General features: G+C 29.4%; 8 protein-coding genes and 1 non-coding gene across 9 annotated transcripts; 5 read left to right on the top strand and 4 right to left on the bottom strand.

Moving 5' to 3' along the window:
- Positions 1–324: 324 nt before the first annotated feature.
- PPL_07361 (purple acid phosphatase family protein) lies at positions 325–2856 on the top strand (the record flags this gene model as incomplete). The annotated part of the gene is made up of 2 exons (XM_020578196.1): positions 325–398; positions 1302–2856. Coding segments are annotated over 2 exons (1629 nt in total), but the record flags the coding sequence as incomplete, so codon positions are not given.
- An 883-nt stretch (positions 2857–3739) lies between these two features.
- On the bottom strand, positions 3740–3812 carry PPL_07360. Its single transcript has one exon. It is a non-coding gene; the product is annotated as a tRNA-Lys (tRNA).
- Positions 3813–5210: 1398 nt separating this feature from the next.
- On the top strand, positions 5211–10859 carry gxcJ (RhoGEF domain-containing protein; the record flags this gene model as incomplete). The annotated part of the gene is made up of 9 exons (XM_020578195.1): positions 5211–5260; positions 6951–6973; positions 7311–8983; positions 9061–9165; positions 9235–9330; positions 9394–9555; positions 9624–9846; positions 10099–10334; positions 10845–10859. 9 exons carry the CDS (start codon positions 5211–5213, stop codon positions 10857–10859), a joined length of 2583 nt encoding a protein of 860 aa, XP_020432643.1.
- Positions 10860–11830: 971 nt separating this feature from the next.
- On the top strand, positions 11831–13293 carry ugt2 (glycosyltransferase; the record flags this gene model as incomplete). Its single annotated transcript, XM_020578194.1, has 3 exons — positions 11831–11891; positions 11971–12427; positions 12495–13293. The coding sequence occupies 3 exons, from the start codon at positions 11831–11833 to the stop codon at positions 13291–13293; spliced, it is 1317 nt and encodes a 438-aa protein (XP_020432642.1).
- A 77-nt stretch (positions 13294–13370) lies between these two features.
- Positions 13371–16357, bottom strand: PPL_07357 (myb domain-containing protein; the record flags this gene model as incomplete). The annotated part of the gene is made up of 5 exons (XM_020578193.1): positions 13371–13380; positions 13452–13909; positions 14018–14581; positions 14606–15242; positions 15951–16357. 5 exons carry the CDS (start codon positions 16355–16357, stop codon positions 13371–13373), a joined length of 2076 nt encoding a protein of 691 aa, XP_020432641.1.
- A 1610-nt stretch (positions 16358–17967) lies between these two features.
- PPL_07356 (NADPH-dependent FMN reductase) lies at positions 17968–18690 on the top strand (the record flags this gene model as incomplete). Its single annotated transcript, XM_020578192.1, has 3 exons — positions 17968–18048; positions 18123–18388; positions 18456–18690. The coding sequence occupies 3 exons, from the start codon at positions 17968–17970 to the stop codon at positions 18688–18690; spliced, it is 582 nt and encodes a 193-aa protein (XP_020432640.1).
- A 273-nt stretch (positions 18691–18963) lies between these two features.
- On the bottom strand, positions 18964–19923 carry PPL_07355 (uncharacterized protein; the record flags this gene model as incomplete). Its single annotated transcript, XM_020578191.1, has 3 exons — positions 18964–19395; positions 19462–19602; positions 19672–19923. 3 exons carry the CDS (start codon positions 19921–19923, stop codon positions 18964–18966), a joined length of 825 nt encoding a protein of 274 aa, XP_020432639.1.
- Positions 19924–21802: 1879 nt separating this feature from the next.
- On the top strand, positions 21803–24195 carry Dd5P1 (inositol 5-phosphatase; the record flags this gene model as incomplete). Its single annotated transcript, XM_020578190.1, has 2 exons — positions 21803–22011; positions 22095–24195. 2 exons carry the CDS (start codon positions 21803–21805, stop codon positions 24193–24195), a joined length of 2310 nt encoding a protein of 769 aa, XP_020432638.1.
- Positions 24196–24247: 52 nt separating this feature from the next.
- On the bottom strand, positions 24248–25177 carry PPL_07353 (uncharacterized protein; the record flags this gene model as incomplete). Its single annotated transcript, XM_020578189.1, has 4 exons — positions 24248–24496; positions 24577–24720; positions 24818–25083; positions 25132–25177. The coding sequence occupies 4 exons, from the start codon at positions 25175–25177 to the stop codon at positions 24248–24250; spliced, it is 705 nt and encodes a 234-aa protein (XP_020432637.1).
- Between the last annotated feature and the right edge of the window lie 243 nt (positions 25178–25420).

Raw genomic sequence — 25420 nt, 5'->3', positions numbered from 1 at the left:
TCATGGTGATAAAAGTTTTCATATGAGTACACAAACTCGTATGAAAACTTTTTTGTTACATTTCTACTTGGTGAGAATCTAATAATTTCACTTACTAACGGGATATGATGCATATGTGGGTGACAACTGGTGTGTCATTAAGAGAAGATGGCTGATCACACTGATCGTTTTGTTGATTAATATCAGTTGATTCTAATATTTCTGGAAATAAATTTAAAAAATTTTTAGATACATATTTTGTGGGGTGTTTGTAACAGACAAAATATATCTATAGATGATAAATTTGATACACTACTGTCGGTATTGTCCAAATTTCATTTCTAGAGATCACTGGCCATCTACAACTCAATCATCATAGCGCTTGCCATCAGTGGACTTCCTGTAGATCCAACAACAATGTAAACAACAAACATAATTGAGCCAACAAAAGTAACTATACTTTAGAGAATTATAGATAATAGTTTAAATATGTTCATTAATTATGTAGAGAATTAATTAGTTTTAACAAATAATTATGATATTATTATTTGCAATTAACGTTACTTTAATATGTTTTTTTTTGTTTTTTTTATTTATTTCAAATCAAAACAAGTTAACTTCACAATTGTGAGTTTAGAACCATTTCTGTTTAATTCAAAATGAATACTTTAATACAAAAAAAATAGAAGAAAGTAAATTGACAGTGATTGCAATCATTTTTTTTTAAAAAGGTTTTGTAAAATAACAAAAAAAATTAACAATAAATTAATCGTTTTTATTTATTTTTATTTATGAGATAAGTGATACACACACACACACACACACACACATCAATCAAAAACTTACTTCACCTAACACGCACTTATCAATCAAATACTACACACTTAACACACTAAATCAAATATTACAACTCTCTTTATCTGTGATTCATCTCGCCAGAATATATTTTTTTTTTTTTTTTTTTTTTTTCATTTCCTTTTTTTTTTTTTTTTTTGATAAACCGACTGACTCCTCAACTTCTTATCTTAATTTAGCAAAAAACTAAAACTATAAATAATTTAGTTTTCTATTTGCTGTTAATACATTCATTATATATCATTATCATTTTTAAAATTGTAAAATTACATATAAATTTATAGATTATTTCATATTTATTTTCATTCATTAGTTAAACAAATATGTGTTTGATGTAACAATAATTGTATAAAAAAATAGTTTAATAGTTTAGATTAGATTAGATAAAGATATATATAGTTAATAATGAATATATTTTATAATAAAAATTTAAATATAATATTAGTTTTATTTTTCATTTTGAATAGTTTATTGATATCAATAGTAGATTCAAATTCAAACGATGTAACAACTACAAAAGATATAGCACCACGACAAATCAATTTAGCACTCACATACAATGCAAATGATATGCTTGTCAATTGGATTACAAAAGATGAGATAACTCAACCTGTAGTCTATTATTATATTGGTGATTGTATGTGGGATACTGATAGTGATGATGAAGATGATAGTAAATCATCATCCTCATCATCCTCTTCCCCATCATCATCATCAGCAAGTCATAGTAAGAGTAATAGCAAGAGTAACAGTAAAGCAGAGAAAAAGAAAAGAAATACAGATATAAAAATGACAATGGGCACAACCAAGACCTATTATCCATACAAAGGTTATTTGCATTCCGTTAAACTGCAGCATCTTAGCAGTGGAGTAGGCTACTGCTACCGTGTCGGAGGTAACTTTGTTCCGACTGCAGACGCCACCAGTTGGAGTAAATGGCGATCGTTTAGAACTGCACCGAATCGCGAGCAACCCGTTGTGTTTGCCGCTTTCGCAGACTCTGGAACCACCGGTAACATCGTGCCAAACATTCGTGCACTTGCCGCCGAAGACGATGTCAATCTCGTGCTGCATGCCGGTGATCTCTCCTATGGACTGGAGGAAACGAAATGGGATGTTTTCGGTGATCTTGTCGAGCCTGTCACCAGTTCAAAGCCATTCATGGTGGTTCCAGGCAATTGGGATGTCAAGCCTGGCGGTATCAACGCTTTTGTCAATCGTTATCCAATGCCGCTTGTCTACCCAACCCCGATAACATCGCTTACGAAAAACGTTACCTCTGGCGAGTATCTAGTTAGCACTCAGCGCAACTTGTTCTACAGTTTCGAGTATACTCATGCCTATGTCATCATGTTGTCGTCGTACGACCCCTATGAAGCGGGAAGTCTGCAGTACGAATGGTTCAAAAAGCAGTTGGATCGCGCCAACACAATGAGACACCAATATCCTTGGTTGATCGTTGTATTCCACTCGCCAATGTACAGTTCATCGAAAGGTCACGATGGAAGTGACTTGAAGTTCCGTGCGGCAATGGAGCAGCTGCTCCACGAAGCGCAGGTCGATCTCGCCATCTCTGGACACGACCACTGTTACGAACGTTCGTTTGCTGTCTACGATGGTGATATTATCGATAGTAATCCATCGCTTTACACCTCTGGAAAGGGTACTATTCATGTGTTGGCAGGAACAGCAGGTGCAGACCAAGATCCATGGCTCGATCGTCCGGAATGGACTGCTCACCGTGAGAATTCCGCTGGTTACTCGCTCATACGACTGACACCCAACCTGTTGGAATTCGAATACACTCGTATGAATGGTACTATTGGAGATTCATTCAAGATTGCCAAAGACCGAAGCGGTCAAGTTGGTTCTACACACTTTGGATTGATTGCACTCGTCATCTTTTTGTTGATTTTAATATTCCCAATCTGCGCATACACTGGACTACCATCGAAGATATTCAATCTAATCATGTTGGACCCTTATAACTCTAGATCTCTTACCAGAAGACAAATAGTTTAGATAGATCATAGTTGGATAGATCGATAGATAGATATTAATAAATTTATATTAAAACTTTAATAATTCCTTTTTTTTATATTTGATTTATATTTTATTAAAAGTATATATTATTAAAAACCAAAGATGTTTAATTTAGTTATTAGAAATCAATAAATTTGTATTAAAATAAAAATTAATTTGAATCAAATTAAATAAAAAATAGATTAAGAGGTAATACTATTATAACAGATTAAAATCTTTTGTAAAAAAAACCAAATATAAATATTTCATCTCATCAAAATGATAAATAAAAGTTGTAATCATTTAAATGAATACGTTCCAAAATTTCATCTGTAAGGTAGTTAGTACTACTAGTTACACTAAAGATAAGTTTTACAAATTTAGAACTGTTAAGCTCACAAATATTAAAAAAGTATTTTAATTAAACAATTGATTAAAGTCTAAAATCAATTGTTTCTATTAAAGTTTTATAAAGTATTGACACTGGAATACCAGTTTTTTAAAACATTGTTAATCATTTTTAAAATACATCAACCCAACTACTTCTACTTTAAAAAAATAATCAAAAGAAAATATCTTTTTTATTTACATAGCAGAACATATGAACAAATGAATCCTTTTTGTTTATTTTTATAATAAATTAATATCTTTTTTGATTGTGTTTTGTTAAAAAAAAAGGATATTACTTTATTTAGAGTGTTTTTTTTATTTTATTTTTTTAAATATCCAAAGGTGTAGCCTTTATAATGGGTTTTAGGTCTACATTACTTCGTTTTATACAAATAGCATAATGAAAAATGGAACTAGCTTGCTGAAAAGGGTTGTCCAAAAGAAAGTATTTTCCTGTATGCGCGCATTAAGGGAAATCCAACAGAAAAGAGACCGCCCAATGTGGGGCTCGAACCCACGACCACACGGTTAAGAGCCGTGCGCTCTACCGACTGAGCTAACCGGGCTTTGATGAAGAAAAAATCATTTTTTGATTTTTTGATTTTTTATCCTATATCATTTTTTTGTTGGTTTGACAGAAAAAACATGAGAGCTTGGCCAAAAGTTCCAATTATTTCTCTCTGTAACTATACCAACTTGACATTTGACGGTACAAGTATTTTTTCACCTAGTAAGCTTTATGTGCGCATAAAGTGTCAGTTATCTGATTATTTAACATTTGATATTTTACTTAACTAATCATTTCTTGTTGTTTTCATTGAGAATTAAGATTTGATGAAGTTGTTTGCTTTCTGACAGCTACAAGAGCTCTCGTAACCTCTTCTCATTGATTTCCGATATTTATTAATAACAGTTATTAATAAATACCCTTATTATTTTAACTAGTATTGTTGCAAGTGATAAGAAAAATAATTTAATTAAAATAGATGTGAATTAATTAAAAGAAAATAAGATTCTTGATTTCTTTTCTTGTTCAAACATATTCAACCTTATATTCTGCTTTGATTGCTGTTTGTTTTTTAAAACTTTACTATAATAAATGTATTAAATGAACATTTTTAAAAGTTTGCTTCTAACCAAGTAATTACAATAAAATGAACGTTCTTTGAAATTGTGAAGGCAAAGTTTTTGTTTTTTTTATTGTCAATTTATATAAAAATTAATATTAAATACATATTTAATATTAAAAACATATTTATATTTCTTTTAACACACGCAAACAAAATTACATTGCAACAAAATACACACACCTCATTAACCACAACACATCACATACACACTACACACTATATAATAAAGTTCCTGAAGAAAGTGATGAGAGTGGGAAAGTGTAACAGGCAGGCAACAAATCGCACATGAACTTGTTCACTATTATTATTATTATTATTATTATTATTATTATTATTATGAATTTGTGATTATTAAAAATTATATATATAGTAACTAGACCAAACTATTTTATTTGCATGGGAAAAAGAGATAGTGAGTGTTGATTTGATTGTGTTAACACACTGATTACTTCTTTAAAAGACAAGTTGAATGTCAAAGCAAAATTAATGTTTGTTTTGTTTTATTTTATTTAGTTTGGTGTTTTGTTTTTATTTCTGGTGGATGATTTGACTATTGAGAATTGAGTGTGTAACATTGACAACAGCATCTCCATTTAGTGTTTTTTATTTATTACATATATTTATATACATTCATTTATTTATTTATTCATTATTTATTAATTTAATTGATTTTATTTGATTTGATTGATTATCAATTCAAACTTTTGCTTTAATAAAAAAATAATTATAATAAGAGCAGAAATAACTAAAAAAAAAGAGATTATATTGAAGTAAAATAAAAAGCAAAATAAGTAAAGTTTACAGGTTTTAGTAAGAGAAGATAGAATTATATATATGACTACATTGACAGCATCGACACTTGCAGCTCAGCGAATAACAGCACTGCAAGTCTTTGAGAATTTGTTGTATGTATAAATAGATAATATGTTTAGTAATAATAGTGAAATAATAATGTGTGGTGCTAGTCATCATCGGTCATACTTATTGTATTTCGATTCTTTTATTATCGACAAAAATGAATGTTCATCTGATTTATTTTTATTTTACTTTTTTTGTTTTTTATTTTCTGTTTCATAATCACAAAGTAAAGTAAAATATCTTTTTTGACTTCATTCATTTTTTTGCACTTGATCCCGATTTAATTTAGATATTCAGATAAAAAACCCATTATCAAAAAAAAATAAATAATTGCAAATTTTCTTTGTTTAGGTTTGAATAAACAACAGCCAATCATTGAAAATCATTTCAGTTTTTTTTATTTTTGTTTATTTTCAGAATCATTTCAACAATTTAACACTTTTTTTAATCTTATCAAAACACATAAAGAAATATATAATAAAACAAAGTAAACAAATAATAATAAAAAAAGTTAGTAAATTTCAAAAAATAAAGTAGTAAAAAAAAAGTACAAAAATAGAAAATTGCAAAAACAAAAAAAAAAGTTATAAATAGAAAGGATTTCATATAGTATAAATAATCAACAGACAAACAAGAGAGTGTATATTTAGATAGATATAGTAATAGTGAGAACAAACAGAGAAAGAGGAGAAGAGTCGTCAGTAATTGTCTAATTACTCAACTCTTTACAAGTCAATATATAAAAAATGTAATGTTTGTTTAAACCGAAGCAATCAGTTAATCATTAATAAATCTATCAATCAAACATTTAGCATTCAGTAATCAGTTATCAGTAATCAACATGTTATATATCCATAGCATTAACAGACCAATCAATTTGATTTATACATCTTAACAATAACTACAATAACAATGACAACAGTAATTCATTTTTAATCACAATTTGATTTGTCGACTGCTACAATTATTGCTAGCCACACAGATAGCATTACTACCCACTATATTGCTTACTATAATCAGAATCAGACAATCAAAACAAGCTTGTTTAAAAGTGTATATGAATATATTTTTATAGAATTAGATTGGATATAGCATGAATATTTGGTAGTAAACAAGTTTGGAAAAGCTAGCTTGTTACTCTACAATTAAATTATGATTATTTATTTGCACAATCCACTTTCATCCATGTGCTACCACTTTAACACTTCACCCACACACTCACACACAAAATATATATATTTTAAAAAATATATAAAAACAACACCATTATCCTGCTGTTGTTATATAAATCAATCAATAAATTAATCATTCAATTTAATTACCCACAATAATACATCATTACAACATCACTCAAAACTTAGTATATATAAATAATATGTTTTTTTGTTATTCATGTTTGATTGATTGATTGATTTGCTTTATGTAGTTGTTATATGTTTGTTGGTTTGTTTTGTTTGTTTGTTTTGAAAATCTCATATCTCTTTGGAAACATATCAATCCAATCAGAAAAAGAATGGGGTTATTTATTGTTTAGGTGATTGAGTAAAGATATTATATATTATATTTATTAATAACAATAATAAATAATTTATAATTTTAAATATAATAATTATTATTTTTTTAAAATTATATTAAATTTAATTTATATTTGAACAAGGTAGATTTGGTAGAAGTTAAGGTAGATGTATCATATAATAACAAAAATTAATTAAATAGTCAAGTTGTTGTTGTTGTTGTTTGTATATGATATATCTATTATACTCTACAATTATAAATAACTACGATCACAACAATACGAACAACCATATCAAGCCATCTTTAATAAATTCAATATCAATAACAATTAAACCTATTAGTTGTTTTATATCTATAAATAAATTTTAATAACAATCACAATCACAATTTCAAATTTCCATTTTGTTTTATTTTGTTCAATAATTTATTTCAAGACATTTAAATTTAATTAATATTAATTTTCATAATAATTTAAAAGGCACCAAGCAAATAGTTCAAATAAGATGGAGGGTTTGATTCTCTGCAAGGTGTGTCTTGGCGAAACACCTAAATATAATAAAGCATGCCATCTTTGTCACAATGAGCTTGGTGATCGTTGTTGGCAGTGCAACTATCTGGGCAGACCAAATTCAAAGTTTTGTTTCCGTTGCAATGCGAAATTACACGTCATCGATATGCCAACGCCAGATTCAATCTTACCAATTCCACCATACAGGCCAAACAGCAGTCAACAACAGCAACAGAATAATAATACTAATCAATTATACACTCATAATGTTATAAATGGTAAATTACCATCTACACTCAATATTGACATGTCTTCGCCGTCCTCGGTTTCTTCGATGCCAGCATCACCTAGAGGTCTGGTCGATACCGAGCCAGCGATCCATTCGATTCGTTCCATCATCGATAGTATCAACACCAAGAGTGCAACAGCAACAACCTCGCCACCCAATTCAACGCCACGCAGTGATGCAAAGTCAAGATTTTCAATGGTTCATTCGAAGCGATCGATTACACCAACATCTCCACCATCACCATCATCATCCACCCCAACCATTCCAACCACCGGCTCAATGTCAACCTCCAACATGACAAATTCCACCAGTTTAACATCCATAGTCAAATCTACATCAACTTCATTTGATAGTTTTAAATCTTTATCCAATAATAACACAACCACCAATAATAATAACAGCAACAGCAGCAACAAACATGAACATCATAGTAGTAGTGACAAACCATTTATAACAATAACAGTAAAGCATGAAAACAATGGAATTATAGATTATTCAAAACGATTGTCATCCAATAGCAGTGCAAGTGGAGACGATAACACTGTTTCAATTAATTTGTTGGATCAACTGCTCGCTGATACTACAGCTTTGGCATCGGTATACAACAACAGAAATGGCAACGACAACAATCAAAACAACATTGACAATGAAGAAAAGGATATCAACACGAATAATTTATACGATAGTAATATGCTACACAATAGCAATGCTCTTACTTCAATTACACCTCTTACTACACTCTCTGGCTCACCAGTTTCCAACTCAACTTCCACCTCCTCGCCTTGTCTCATGTTGTCAACACCAAACCTCATTGAAGCAAGTGCTTCGCCGTGTGAGCAATTTCAATCGCCACGTGGCAACACCAACAACGCAGATGAAGCATCAACAAGCACCACAACAAACAACAATCATCAATATTGCAACAACAACAGCAGCAGTAATAATATCAACAATACAATCAGTAGTAATAGTAGCAGTGGCAGTGGAAAGCGAAGATCGTTCAGTGGATCCGGTTCTCTGTCAATTTTCAATGAGATTATCGATGCTTTCCCAACGCCACCGGAAACAATGATACTCTCACCGACCAACTCCAACAGCGGAAAGAACGGAGCTAACAGCTCAACCATTCTCTCACCGAAAACACCACTCTCAGCTTCACCATCACCCAAATCGACAGCGACATCGACTTCACTGGCATCGGACCAACGAACCTTCCTCATCAAGGAGATCATATCGACCGAGCTAGACTATATCAATGATCTCGAGACTATCATCACAGTATTCTACAGACCTCTCAGAGATGACCTAAAGTTAATCTCCACCGAGGAGTGTGCCAGTGTTTTCTCAAATATCGAACAAATATTTGAAGTAAACAAAGAGTTGTATAGTAAAATGATAAATTCATCTTCAACAATTGGTGAAGTTTTTTGTTTAATGGTAAATCAGATTTAATTTTTACTATTGTATTTATCTTTTACTAATTAGTTAATCATTATTTAAATATTTAAAAATAGTCTGATTCATTAGATGTCTATTCTGTATATTGTAATTATCATCAAAAATCACTTGAAAGTTTATCAAATTTAACAAAGTTACCTCAAATTGAAAGTTTTATCTCCGTAAGTGTAATCATTGCCATTGTTATATCTATCCATTTATTTAAAAAAATATTAATTTTATTATTATAGGATATCATTTCGAAACCAGAATTAAGAGGTATGAATTTACATTCATTTTTAATTAAACCAGTACAAAGAATTTGCAAATATCCTTTATTATTAAGAGTAAATATAGAATTTGATACATATTATTTTTATTTTATACATTTATTAATAATTTGATAATAGGAATTATTAAAAGCTACTCCAAATGATCATCTTGATTATGGTCAATTGATTTCGGCAGTTGCAAAAATAGAACAAATAGTAAATATAATTAATAAGGAGAAAATGGAAAACGAAACATGGCAAAGAACAATGCAAATCATTCAATCTTTAAAAGGAGCAGAGGTAATTAACTAAATTTATTTAATTGATTATAAAAGATAATCTTACTTATTAAATTTTTATATCTATAGAATTTGCAATTATCAAAGAGACATTTGTTAAATGAAGGAAATTTACAGATGGTGGAGGGATACAATGAAAACTCTGAGAAGAAATCAACATTGAAGTTTAAAAAAGGATTTTTCTTTTTATTTAATGATATCTTTTTGTTTGCCAAGCAGAAGGGTAGTGTTTATCGATTGATTCTAAGTGTTCCACTAGATACAGTATTGGTACACAGTAGTATTTCAACAGGTTAGTATTTATAATTCAACCACACATAATCTATATCAAGATCTATCATTTTTTATTTTTCACCACCAAATTTATAATATTATATGTTTTTTTTTAATATGACAACATTGGAAATAACAACAAAAAAAAATTATCCCATGTGATCATAAATCATTATTATCATTAAGTTTTACTAAAAATACAATCATTTCATAACCAGTATCTAAAATTATCAATTTGATTTACTTACCAATTTTTTTTATATATCAACAGATAAACATTTCTTTACACTTGTAGAAATTGGAATCGGTGGAAAGAGATGGACATTTTTCCCTCAATCTAAAGCACAGAATCAAGTATTGGTAATTTCAATACAGAAGCTCATTGAGAAGTGTTGGGAAGGACGATATGATCCAAAACCAACACTTGCTGCCAACAACAATGGAAATCAAGGTGCACACTCACCAAGTATGCAAAAGAAAAAGATCAACAGATTAGTCAAGAGTTTAGTAAATATGAAAACACTATAAAAAACAAAAAAAACAAACTAAACTTTTATTTATATTTATTTATTTATTTTTATTTGTTGTTATTTACTACTATTGTTATTATTATTTTTATTTGCCAATGGCAAACAATAATTTCATAAATTTTTATTAATCTGTTATAAATTTCGTATTCGAAAAATATAACCTGGGTCACACTCACTAACAATATTTCCATATTAAGCCTTTATGATTATGAATATATATTGTAATTTTATTTATTGGCGCATTGAGTTAAATTAATAAATAAATTCAAAGAGTTCTTTATAAATAGCTCATCATTGTTTGTATAATCATACGAAAACCATCCTTTTTTACCTTTTTTGTTTCTACCAAGTAATTTATTCCCACATAAAATCTGAATGTATTAGTGAAAATTAAGATTTTTTTCCAAAGTTCTCTATGTATTCATTAGTAATATATTATTTTTGCGGAATCCTATACTGAAACTATATCAAATTAATATTAAAATAGAAACATTTAGAATGAATTTAAATAAAGATGAATGAAAAATAATATGTGTAGTAGTGGTTGTATAAAATTTTATTATTTCCATTTTTAAATATAAAATTCGAACAATCTACTAGTAACACACAAACACAATATGTAACTACAAGTAACTACCACATATTAATATTGCCAATAATCAAATTCAAAAAACCTATAAAACCACAACCACCACTGTTTTTCAAACATAGAAACCTCATGAAAAAAAAAAACACAAAGAATAATAATTCACCCATACCAATCTGTGTTGTGGATACCATCAACAACAATAAATATCTAAACAATGTATAGTTTTTGCTGTAATTTGATTGATAGTAAGTAAACTATATGAATTACAAATTTATAACTAATTGGATGAATCTTTTACATAAAATTAACATCAATGCTCCATCAATAAAAATTGTTTTTTTAATAATTTAATGCCAAATATCTTTATTAAAACAACAATATAAATAGAGATAACACTTAGTTTGTTTGAAATGAATTTAAATGATTCTACATTCTTTTGTTTGATAAAACTACAAAATTAGAATACCTCTTTGAAATCTAATACTTATCCTCAACCTCTTAAAAAAAAATTCTTTATTATAACTATATAAATATTAAACAACACTACACACATCGTAATAAATATCTTTTATCTCAAAGTCAGATATATTAAGATAAATATTGATAGTACAATTTGGTTTTGTTTTGATCAAATTTTAACCCCATAACTTTGGAGTGTGACTACTGATATTTAGATGTAAGTATTTGTAAGATGTATATTCATATACGGGTTTTAAAACAACAATGTACAAAATGTTAATTTTAATTTCTACTACATATACAAATAGATATATTAATTTTTAAAAAATATTAATTAATCCTAAAAATACATTGAAGTTAATCTAAACAATTTAATTATTGAAACAACAATACAGTTTTATCCTATAAAAAAAATAGAAAAAAAAATGAAAATTGTATTTATCTCTATTGGAACAAGAGGTGATATTCAACCATCGTGTGTTTTGGGTAAATATTTAATTATTATTTCATCATTACCAATAGAAATAAATTTGTTTGAAAAATCTAACCTTTTCGAAATTTTTAGGTCAAGAACTCAAAAAGAGAGGTCATCAAGTAAGAATAGCTACAGAGGAAAGAGTAAAATATGTAGTCGATAAATATGATCTTGAATATTTCGAGATTATAGGAGATTCTTGCGCATCACTATTTGATGAAACAGAAGAAGGTAGAAAATGGATGAATTCTTTATCGTTGGAAGCTCTTCTCAAGGAGAAAAAGAATTTGGACATGAATACACCCGGTCGCTTTGAGTCTTTTTATTATGCATGCGAAGGAATGGATCTAATTTTACCTTCTGCTTTGGCATATACTGAAGCGTTTAGCATCAATGAGAAACTAGGCATTCCATTTATTCCATTGTGGTTGCTTCCTACCATGGGTACAGGTGCATTCCCACATATGTTCTTGACAGATAAGAATTTCTATTTTAAATTTTTAAACAAAATGACCTATAAAATGATAGCAAAAGTTTGTTATAAACAGTAAGTAAATTTGAATAGAGTAACTTATATGTTGTTTATTTCTTACAGAAAAATAAATAAAATAAAGGGAAGCAGATAGAGTTGCAGTTTGGAGAAAGAATTTTTTACAACTTGGTCCACTTCCAAAATCGATTGCTCAACAAATGATGGAACATACTGATCAACCAGTTATTATGGCTTTCCATGAGAAGATTTTAAAATCTGAAAAGAGACCTTCTGAATGGTCCGATAATATATGTTTGCCCGGTTTCATGTTCCCTTCAACAGAAAACACCTCGCCAATGCCAGAAAAAGTTGCCAAATTCTTGGAAGCTGGTGAACCACCTGTTGTATTCGGTCTTGGAAGTATGCCAAACCCATACGGGGCAAAAGTTGTTCAGATTGTAAAATCTGTCATTAAAAGACTCCATCTTCGTTGTATCTTCCTTAAGGGTTGGTCCGTCATGAAAGATATGAAAGACGAAGAAGATATTATCTTTGCCGATAATATCGACCATGGATTGCTCTTCCAGAAGTGTTCTGTTATTATCCATCATGGAGGTGTTGGATCGACCGCAGCTGCATTGCGATCGGGTGTGCCATCGATTGTCACCTGGATGTATTTTGACCAACCCTACTGGGCCAAGAGAACCGAGGAGATGGGATGTGGCAGACAAATTAAATTGAATGACATGACGGAGCCAATGCTACTTGATGCACTCAAAGATATCTATAGAAACAGCTCCTACAAGGTGAGAGCATTGGAAGTTGCCATTGAAATTAACAAGGCCAATGGGAGCAAGGATGCAGCAGATTTCATTGAGCAATCTCTTGAGAAATTCGACAGAGTCAAGAACACAACCACAGTCAAGATTAATGAAATCTAAATCATATTGTAAATAGCAATCCAATCCAATCCAAACAACCACCAAGATTAATGAAATAAAAGTTTAATCATATCTTATTAATCCACCCTAAAGGAATTATAAAATAATAATATATTTATTATTTAAAATTGGTATATATTGGTTGATGATTTATCTACATGTTGGAAGTTCTAGAAAATTGAATAGATGTAAGATCTGTATAGCTATTTAAATAACTAGATGAACGGAAATCTTTAATTGTAATAATTAAAGATTGATCTTGCTGTTGTTGTTGCTCTTGTTGATGTTGTTTTGATTGTTGTTGTTGTTGTTGAGATTGTGGAGACTGAAGAGATTGAGATGATTGATTGTTATTACTGATATTTATATTATGATTGTTGATCTCCTGTTTGATAACTTGGACATGTTTTGCAGAGCCATAGATTCTCTCTGGATTGTCGTGTGGATGAAATCCTCTCAGTTTACATCGGCCAATTACCTCCATTCCCTCTGCACGAATGGAGTAGACATCGTAGTTGGGTGTTGGCTTTGGACTGACGACGATTGCAATCGATTCTTTGAGTTGCGTTTGATAGGCATATTGGTTGTGGATGTCCACCGACGACAGGAACACAGTCTGTGTGGGATGTGTGTGAATCCAGCCGAGAGTAATCAGATTTCGTTCCAATTGGTAGCTGAGAATCTGCTCGTCGTTCACACAATCAAAGCTGTCGTCACGACCCACCTGATTGGGAAACAGTAGCTCTGTGATGATAAAGTGTGTCTTTTCGTCTTTGCCACAGAGGAGTGCACCCGTCTCTATTCCCTTGATGGTATTGTGAATGGAACGATTCCAAAAGAGGTAAATGATCTCCTCGTTGAGCAACACTGTCTTTCTTAGCGATGGAGACGACATGCTCAGACTGTTTGTACTCGTTGCCAGACCAGAAGCAGCACCAACACCACCCATCGACGACTTCAAATTCATATCAAGATTATTCAAGTCCACAGAGCTAGCGGGTGACTTTACACGAACGTCGACAGTATCGGTTTGCTCTCCACTGTTTCTCAGAGTAGGAGGGAGTTGTTCAAATGAAATATTATATTTTTTTCCTTTGTTTAAATTGGATTGTAAAATATTTGATATATCATTTTGTGATGTTGTTGTTGTTGTTGTTGTTGATGATGTTGAAGATTGTTGTTGTTGTTGTTGTTGAGAATGCTGAGGTTTAGGTGATTGTTGATTTTGATTGTGATTATCTAGTTTTAATGATAATGATAATGACGATGGTGATGAACTAGGTGTTGTCTGTACATTTATTCTATTATTTACATTTACTCTTTGTTGTTGTTGTTGTTGTTGTTGTTGTTGTTGTTGTTGTTGTTGTTGTTGTTGTTGTTGTTGTTGTTGTTGTTGTTGTTGTTGTTGTTGTTTTAATATAGTTGATGGTGATTTATGACCATTTGCAGTACCACTACTCATACTACCACTTCTAAGTGTTCCAGCTGAATGACTCTTGTGTCTTTCACCCATCCGGTAGAAACTTTCAAAATCTATATCGTCATCAGTGACTCTATTTGATTCATCGATACCGATACCATTATCACTACTACTACTGCTACTACTGCTGCTAGTACTTATTAAATCTGCAAAAATAGTATTATTTCTCTTTTTCTTTTGAATCGATTTCTTACTATTATTATTATTATTACTATTGTGTAAAGATTGTATTAACTTTTTATTGCTATCATATATTGTTTCATTTGTACTTTTTTTACTGTTATTATTATTATTGTTATTATTATTATTATTATTATTATTATTATGACTGTTGCTACTATTGATATGTTTATTCTTTTTATATTTGTTACTATTATGATTATTGAATGTATTTCTGTAGTTGTTATTAAAGATGTTTTCGATATTGATGTCTTTGATGTCCGTTGTGTCGTTCGATGATAGACTACTACTATTATTATTTAAAAAAGGTATATTTAATTTGACAGTGAAAAATGTATTTACAACGAATAAATATAAAACAGAGAATGAAGATACAAATATAAAAGGTAAATATAAGTAATCATCAAAGAAATATGATAATCTTTCAAATGATAACCACATCGTGTAAGATTATATTTATATACTACTTCAACTTTACTTCTTATTCTTTGTATAATGATTAATGAATAAATAAAAATACTATCATTCAATGAATAAAAAGCATAGTATATTTGTACTATTCTTTTTTTAATGATTAAATATTAAAATTTTAATTAATAAAAAAAAAAAAAAAAAAACTCTAATTCATTTAGTTTAAGATTTCTGTCTTACCATTGCCACTTAAGGTATGGTGTGATCTCGAAAATAAATAATATCCTTTTATATAATATTAACAATAAATAGATATCAATATGTGTGTGACAATCTACTTTAATTAATGTAAATAATAAAAATTCTCACAATTCCTTAAACAATCAATAATAATAATTGATTATGAAGAGTTCTCACAGGTCACTGATTACACCAACTTTAAAGCATTACTAAATTAGCATTCATCAATTAAATTAAAAAATAAATATATATTTATTGAATCACTCACAACATGTAATCACGATAAGGCTGTTGACTGTTTATCTTATTTTTAATAGCCTTTTCACCAAATTAGTGTCGCCCATACCAGTTGTTAGGTTCACATAGAGTGGTCTGTGAGAATCTATTATTTATTCGTTGATATATTAGTTGATTAAAAGTTGATATATTTGCAACATTGCTGACTCTAACTTCTTCATTCTCTTGATTTTGAATCTCAATTAAGTCTTCTAAAGCTTCAACTTTTGCTCTGAGATGTCGATTGTCTTCTGAGTATTTCTTTTGGTTAACCTCGAGTAATTCGAATCTATGAGTGAATGTACTCTTCAAATCCATAACTTGTTTCTCCAAAGCTTCAATTTTCTTCTTTTGATCGGCTACTGTTTGCTTTAACGTATCTATATCTTCTTGTTTAATTTTCAACTCCTGATTGAGCTTCTTTACCTCCTGGCGTTCTGTATGAACTTTCTTGAGTATCTCCTCTTTTTCCTCCATCTCTTTAATAATTCGCTTGTTGAGTTGTTCAATTGTATTTTGGAGCACCACAATTTGTTGTTCATATGGATTTACTCTAATTGTAATCATATTTGGTGTTGAAGATTGACAAGGGAAAAATCTTTATCAATATCCCCATCATTGCTATTGCCATTGTTATTGCTATTACTATCATTGTTTTCTGTGTTATTTGTCATCTCTTTATTTGTTTGTTTTTCAAATGTGAAACTATGTACAAATGATTTCATGTTATGAGTTTATGGGGATTTATGAGAGAAAAAAAAATGGAAAGGCAAAACAGAATAAGTTAGTTAAATTAAATTAAATTTTTAACAATAAATCATCAGAATCAAAGAACCTATATCTTCAGAATAAATATGCAGATGGACTAATTGAAGAATATAATTCATCTTTTAAAAAATAAAATTAAAAACAAAAAAAAAAAATAAGATTGGAGTTTTTTTTTTTTTAATCAATTAATAAAGCACTAAATGAAAGGAATGGTGTGATCCAAAATAAATAATAATATCCTTTTATAATAATAAATAGATATCAATATGTGTGTGACGATCTAGTATTTATTCGTTGATATATTAGATGATTAAAAGTTGTAATTTTATCAGAAACTCAAGTTTTTAAACACAAAATGTGATGATACTTCAAAGTAGTTTTTAATCTTTTATAATTATCTCATTTAACACACAATTAATCTATTGTGTTATTGGTTGACTTTTAAAGAAATAAATCCTTTTTATACTTTAATCTATAGTTGACATAATATTTACAAGATTAAGTTAAAATTAATTTAATTTAATTAAAAAGAATCATATGATTACAATAGTTTAGTTAACTAATTATTGATGTTGTTATTTTTTGAAAGTAGTAAACATTATGATGATTTTAGATAGAGATTAGTTGTAAAGTTTTAAAGGTTGTTTAATTCATAGGTCATTTATTAAAAGTTGAGTAATTCTTAAGAAAATTAATCAATGTGTAATTACACATTGAAGATCTTCAAATGCAAATATACCATACATGGGTAAAAACCCCGATAACTTGGAGTGAAACATTAAATAAATAAATGTTCAAATTAACATCATACTCCGGAATCAATGATCCAAGTCTCAAGTGTTTTTGCAACCTTTCAAAGACCCACACCCTTTTCATGCATTTCGATATCAGAATCAAAAAAATATGCGCTAGAATATCAGAACATTGTTCACTTATCTAAAAATATAGAATTTGACTTTTTGCAAACAAAAAAGAAAAATGATTATAATGACACCATTTTTTAAAATAAATGATCAGCCTTGCAACTTCACATGATTAATAAGAGATTAGCCCCACGATTTTTTACCTTTTTTTTTTTTTTGTAAAAACTATTTTAAAATGTTGTAACCCCACTTTCTATACACAAAATAAACGATTCTAGACAATAACCCTGCTCTTGAGAACCTGAACTAAATAATTATAAATAGTTTATACCAAACCATAGTTTTTCATCAAAAAAAAAACAAATCAACAATCATTTAACTAAAATACAAACAATTAATAATACATCTTTATAATCTTTTTAAATATTAATTAAAATCTAATTTATAACAATCAAAATGGACGCTGTAGCACAAAAGAAAATTGCAGTTATCGTAGGTTCTGGACGTACTGTTCGTTTAGGATTCGAAATTTCAAACGTAAATATCTATCTCTCAAGTACTTTTATTTTTTGAGTTGTATCCAGAGAAACTTACAATTATGTCATAATTAGTGGTTCGTTGAAGTATCAGGTTTGAAAAAGGAGTTCCAAGTTGAAGTAATTGATTTGGTCGAGTGGAACTTGCCATACTACGATGAAGTACTCCCACCAATGGCCATCGGAGGAAACTACACAACTGAAATCGCCAAGAAATGGCAAGCAAAGATTGCCTCATTCGATGGTTTCGTTTTTGTTACTCCGGAGTACAACCATGGTTATCCAGCCATTTTAAAGAATGCCATTGATTATTTAATTACCGAGTGGCAAGGAAAAGCTTGGTATGTATAAATATTATTAAACTTTTGTATTTAAAATTTAAAATATTAATAACTATTAAAAATATAGTTTGGTTGTTTCCTATGGTTACGGTGGCGGTGTCGGTGTAAATACACAATTGAGCAACATTCTCTCAGGAAAGAGTCCAATCCAAATGAAACTCACTGAGACCAGACCAAAACTATTGTTCCATCGTGGTGTCTTTAACGAACAAGGTAAATTCATTGATATCAACACTGCTTTCAAGGAACATATCGAAGAGATTCAAAAATCAGTTCAAGAAATGAAAGCAATCTTACAATAAACAAATAAAATTTTATATATTCTTTAACCTTTAAACTGTATGGTGAATCTTAGAAATTTTGTACTATTCAGAATTTAGGATATATTTTTTTTATAAATATTATATTTATATTAAAATAAACTAAAAAATCTACAACACAGAAACAAAGGATTAAGAGTTTTAATATCTGATAAGGATTGGAAAAATAAATAAAATAGGATAATTAATTTTTGTTTTTAAAAATAGTTCATTTATTTTCAAATCCAATAAGATAATTGAAGTTATTTAATTTATCTAAACATTTTGAACAGATGAATATAAATTGTTATATTCAGTACCTTGTGGATAAGTGTAGGCATATTGGGATGTGACTGGTGGCTGATAGTATTGTGGGTTCATATTCATTTGTTGTGGTTGTTGTGGGAATCCAACATAGTAGTATTGAGCTGGTTGTGGAACATAGAGTTGTTGTGGTTGTGATACTGTCTGTACTGGAATGGTATTTACAGTTGGGTACATTCTTCCTGCATTCTCCATCTCTTTGGTTTGCAAACCCTTGAGATTCATTGCCAAACTGAATAAATATTTGATTCCAATGATTTGGACATTTAAAAAGAAGAACACTCCAAGAATGATCCACCATTGGTACCAATAGTTGGAGACAATGGTTGAAATAATGAAAATTGAAATTGTAATTGCTAAAATTACAACTGAATATATAGTATACTATTGTTTTTAAAAATAATATTATTATTTTAAAATCAAATGTTTTTAAAAAAATAACAATCTTACGTTGACAATTAATAAAACATTCTTTCTTGAAACTGAGAAGATACCTAAACAAACACTAAAGGTATGTGCAACAAATGCTATACATATTAAATAGAAATAATCGTCAATTCCAGCTAAAAAGAATAAAAACACTCCAATTATCTATTTTAAAAAGGAATAATTTGAAATTAGAAATGAAGTTAAATTAACTAAATTAAAATAAGTTCTTACTAAATGAATAAAACATAAGAAATATCCCCAAGAGGAAGCTACTGTAATTGTTGCAATTGTTTCTTTATCTAATTGACTGTACAATCCTTCACCAACATTATAATATTTATAGTTGTTTATAGCATTGTTGATATTTGATGATTTATCATAAATATTTTCATTTTCAGTTGATTCATTTGTTGAAACTTGAGTGTAAGGAATTGAAGATAAAGTATGACTCTTTTTATTATTTGTTGAATAATAAGTATCCATTTTTTAACTTTTTATCAAAATATTTCTATACTATTAGAAAAAAACAAATAAAAAGAAAGAGAGAATAATAATAATAATAATAATTAAGTGATGTTTGAATGGAAATAAATTTTTAATTAAAAATATAAAAGGAAATTTAGAGATTTTTTTTTTTAATTTAAAAAAAATAACCAAAAATAATAAATTATATCAAAATTTTAAAAGATATAAATTAATAAAGAAATATTTTATATTATATTAATTTGAATATTATTAAGGTAGTAATTTTATAATAATATAATATATAAAGTTCGTTTTTTAATGATATCTAATAAATAAAAAAATATTTAATAAATAAACAAAATTTTAGAATGTTGACAATTGTTGGTTCTGTTTTTGTGGTGGTGGTAAATAATTATGTCGTGAGTTGAGTTGTTCTTTGGTAGATATTCTTGTATGTATTTGTATGGAATTGGATAGTTTGAAATTTTTATTTAATTGGTAATAAAGTGTGTAAGTGAGTGTGTGGTGTGTTGTTCAATTCAATTTTTAATATTAGTGGTGAGTTTTTGTCTGACTTTTACTACTGTTATCTGTTTAAATTCAAACGAATATAACCCCACAGAATACACAAAAATAAATTAAATAAAGACAGAAATAAATACTTCGATATCAGATATCTCTTTAAAGGTTTGACAACACAATATCAAAATACCCCTACCAGATACATAAAATCATCTCAACATGATTATTTAAAACATTGATTAAAAAATACTAATAATAAAATAACCTGACTTTTAATTTTCTTTTAATATCAATTTTATTTTTATTTATATTTTGAAAGAATCAAATTATCCAAAAATATATTAATATATAATATTATTAATAATTATTTTAATTTTTAATTATTTTTTAGTAAGACTTCAAAGTACAAGTCTAGACTTAAAAGATATTTCAAAATCAATGATTCTAAAAATAATAATTAAAATTACAAAATAATATCTCTTTCAAAATTTAAGATTGAGATTATAGGATAGCAAAACAAATCATTAATTATTTGATTCTCCTATTACAAAAATAACAATAAAATCTTTACTTTGATAATTCGATTTAATCAAAGATTATCGTTTTTTTTTGTTGTTTTTGGGGGTATACAAGGTGGCTATTTTTTTTACATTCTCATTGTTACAGTTAATCAGCTGGGGGAAATCTGATCCGGCGATTTAAAAAACATTGCCTCTTTATTTGAATCACTCCTACTCTCTTATTTTTATATAAATAATAATAAATATTGATAGATAAGATAAAACAACATATGTTTGTTTAGATCTATCTACTCACAAAAAAAAAAATCAAAAATTAAAAAAAAACAACAATAATAAACAGTACTACTACCTAATTAAGATACATATATCAATAACAATAAGAATAAAAAACTAATAATAATAAAAAACTATTACTTAATTTAGATCTGACTTTAAAGTTTAGTTTGCAAACTACACAAAAACTAAACACCACCAAAACAACTAAACAACAACAACAAGCAAATATCTGTCATATCTGACAGTCATCTTGTTCTCATTGTTTATATTTCTATTTTAAATAACGTTGTATTAATTTGTAACATCGAAAACAAACAATTGTAACATCAACAACAACAACAACTAAACAACAAACAAACAACAAACTTAACATAACATTACAAACAATAACATAACAACAACTTAAAGCTAAACTTCAATGTACAATAATATTAATATATAAATTTATATATTTTCTATCATCTATTTTTTTTGATTGTATTCTATTTTTAATCATTTTCTTTTTGTAATAATTCTACTATCTATTTATTAAAAATAATAATAACAATAATAATAACAACTAACAACAACCGAACAAAATGAATATTCTACAAAGAACAAGAGCAAGTTCGGTTGCAACATCGGGTGCAGCAGATCCAAAGAATCTAAAGGATTTAGAGCACTACTATAAGGCATTGAAGAAGAATGTATTGGATTTCCAATTCGAATTCATCGTAGCCTTGAAGAAGAACAACAAAGTACGAACATTGTTAGTAAATCTAAAAGAGAAATCAATACAAATTATAAAGTATGATTTAATATTAGATGGAGAGAGTGTGTGTGATATTATTATTATTTTGCTAACATCTTTCAAATTGTATTTATTATTAGAATGTCAAAGAAACAAAAACATAAGAAATCAAAGATAAAGAAATATGGAATAGATGAGTTCGATAGAATCACCAAGGTTAAGAACGAGAATAAGTTGATTTCATTCAGTAGAAAGAACGGAAAGAAGGAATTCGGTGTCAGTTTTATTAATACAGAGAGACGTGAGTGTTTCTATGAGTTGCTGTGGTTGGCCAGAAGCGGTGCAACTGCGCTGCCCGATCGTGAAGAACAGACACTCTTTGATACAATCAATATATTTGTTAGCACCTGGAATGTCGGTGATGCACAGCCACGTGCAGATCAACTTCATACTTGGATTCCCGCTGGCAACAGTACGACTGGCGATAGAAAACAGCAAATCGATCTCTATGCTATTGGTGTTCAAGAGTGTCACTATGATCCACTACCGAAACGTGAGCATTCCGACGACGATCGTTGTGAGGAGCATTGGTTTTCAATGTTGGCGACACACATCGGTAGTGACTATGTGCGATTGGAATCGATTAGTCTGGTCAAGATGAGGCTGATTCTCTTTGTGAGAAAAGAACATTACTATAAGATCAATCATATCGAAAAGGATTCAGAGGCAACAGGAATCGGTGGAATCTATGGAAACAAAGGGGCAACTGCCATCTCTTTCCAATTCCTCGAGACTAGTTTCTGCTTTATCAGCTCGCATTTCGCTGCGCATCAAGAAAAGTCGGAGCAACGCAACCGCAACTACCGTGACATTGTCAAGGGACTGAATCTTGGAAACAAGTCGAGCGATGTGTTGAATCAATTCCACCATGTTATATGGATGGGTGATTTCAACTATCGTGTTGATCTGTTCCGTGAGGAGGTGTTGAATCTCGTCAAGAAGAACAATATTGCCAAGATTCTGACTAAAGATCAATTGGCCGTACAGAAAAAGATGGAGCGTGTATTCCTCGGATTCAAAGAGGCATCGATTCAGTTTATGCCAACGTACAAATTGGAGCGTGGACAAAAGGGTGTTTACACCGAGGAGAAACAACGTGTTCCAAGCTGGTGTGATAGAATCCTCTGGAAATCACTGCCCTATACACAGCCAATTTCACCGGTCTCCTATAGCAGTGCACCCGATATCTCGACATCCGATCACATTCCCGTTTATTCATTATTGAGCGCCTACATTCAACGACCATGCTTACCAGTTCCACAATCTTTAATCCGCCAACTTCGCATCTACTTTTACGACTTGAAAGCAGAGAATCTAGTTGGAAAGAAATCAAAGATCGACGAAAAAGATAAAGAAAAGGATAAAGATAAAGATAAAGACAACAAAGATCATCCACCATCTCCGTACTTGGTGTTCAATGCTTGCTCCTACGTGGAGGAACCAGTGTCGACATCGGTCGTCTACCACAACTCCAATCCGCTGTGGGGCAACATAGCACCGATAGTTCCAATCATTCAGAAAAAGACATTCCTCGAACATCAGCATCTGTTCATCACCATCTTTGACGAGAACGAGTCAAAGTCGAAAAAAGAAAGAAAACTAAAGAAAAGATTGATCGGTCATGCGACAGTACCACTTGCACTCGGGTTCAACAGTGAACCCTATAGTTTCAAAACGAGAATCACCAAGTATGGATTGAACTCTGGTATACTCTATGGTAAAATTCATATTCTCTACGACAATGCTGCACATACACCACCTCTCATTCCAATGCACTCCAATAGCTACATGGCTAAAGAGTCGGTTGCTAACGAGGTTGCCTATGGTCCGATAGTACCACCACCACCCCCAATAGTTACATTACCACCACCTCCACCAACAATAATCACAACAACTACAACTACAATTAATTACTATTCTAATAATAATAATAGTGATAATAGTAGTAGTACCGATAATAGTTATACAACAACACCACCATCAAACGAATACGAATATAATTATGAAAATAATTATAATAGCTACCAAGACGATGATAACTATAGTAACGATAATAATAATAATATTAACTCCATTACAGTACAAATGGAATCGACTACAATAGATGATACGATTACTCTATCACCTGGCTCTAATCGACCAATGTTGAGAAGATCGAAATCATTCCGAAAGAGTATATAATAAATACTTTAGGTTTTTTTAATATTATTTGTTCTATTCTTGTTTTGTTTATTTATACTAAGAGTTGAAATCCTTTCATTCTTGGGAATAGTAATCTAACAATGAAAAATGCCATAAATAATATACTGACAATGATGATGCTAACCATTCTTGGTATCTCTGGTGGAACACCTATAGATTCTGTCTCTAGAATCAAATTGAAACTAACTAATCTGTTCTTATCGTTGTTGATATGTGCTGGTGTTATACCTGTATTAAATGATTCAATTACAACAACTATACATTGTTTATCAAGTAAGAGCTACATTTCAGTGGGAAAATGAATGAATCAGTATTGTAGCCAAATTCTGATCAATATTACAGTACTGTTATATTACTTACATCAGGAAAACCATTATCATTTGTTCTAAATTTAAATATTTCTGTATTCAATAGATCACGACCTGTTTTAGGTTGATCTTGTTGACCGCTTGATTTAACGAAATTATGATTTGGGTGGAATCTAATTGTGAAGTCTGCAGGACTCTAAATAAAACATAATAATAAGTTATTGATAAATCAATGAATGATTAATAAAGAAATTGATTTGATTTCATTACGTTTCATTGTTTAATAAACTTACTACTGCAGTATGAGATATTCTTATAGAGTATAAAGTGTTTGGTAATAATGGAGTGTTTAATAAATAGAGTAATGAATGTTTGTCATCAATTGGTTTATGATTGTCGTGTTTGATTTGTTGGAAATGATGATTCAGTTGTTGCTTATTGTTGTATCTTGATGTAGGTAGTATGATTTGATCAAAGAGTTCGTTATCGGTTGGTAAATCTAAAAGTTTGGTGGTATCGTTCAAACGCAGATAACTAGTGCATCTAACTCTTGATTCAACTAAATCGATAGTAAAAGTAAATAGAATCGACAATAACAACAACAAACATGATGATGTTGATAATGTCGTTAATGATGATACTCGACTTTTCATTGAAAAAAAGAACAATAATGAAAATAAATTAGAATGATCTTCAATAAGTTTTGATCTACTGATTTTGTTTTTATTTTTTTTTATTAATATATTTATTTGCAGGTGAAATATATCATTATGATAACATCTAACTCAAAATGAACAAACAACATAAAATATAAAAAGAACAACAATACTATGTTGTTTGTTTTGTTTATAAAAAAAAAAAGTTATAATTTATTAAAAGTTAAATAAATAAGTGAA

Source organism: Heterostelium album (assembly GCF_000004825.1).
Source record: "Heterostelium album PN500 unplaced genomic scaffold PPL_scaffold6, whole genome shotgun sequence".
Lineage (NCBI taxonomy): Eukaryota > Evosea > Eumycetozoa > Acytosteliales > Acytosteliaceae > Heterostelium > Heterostelium album.
Note: the sequence above shows the minus strand (reverse complement) of the source record. Positions and strands in the feature narration are given on the sequence as shown.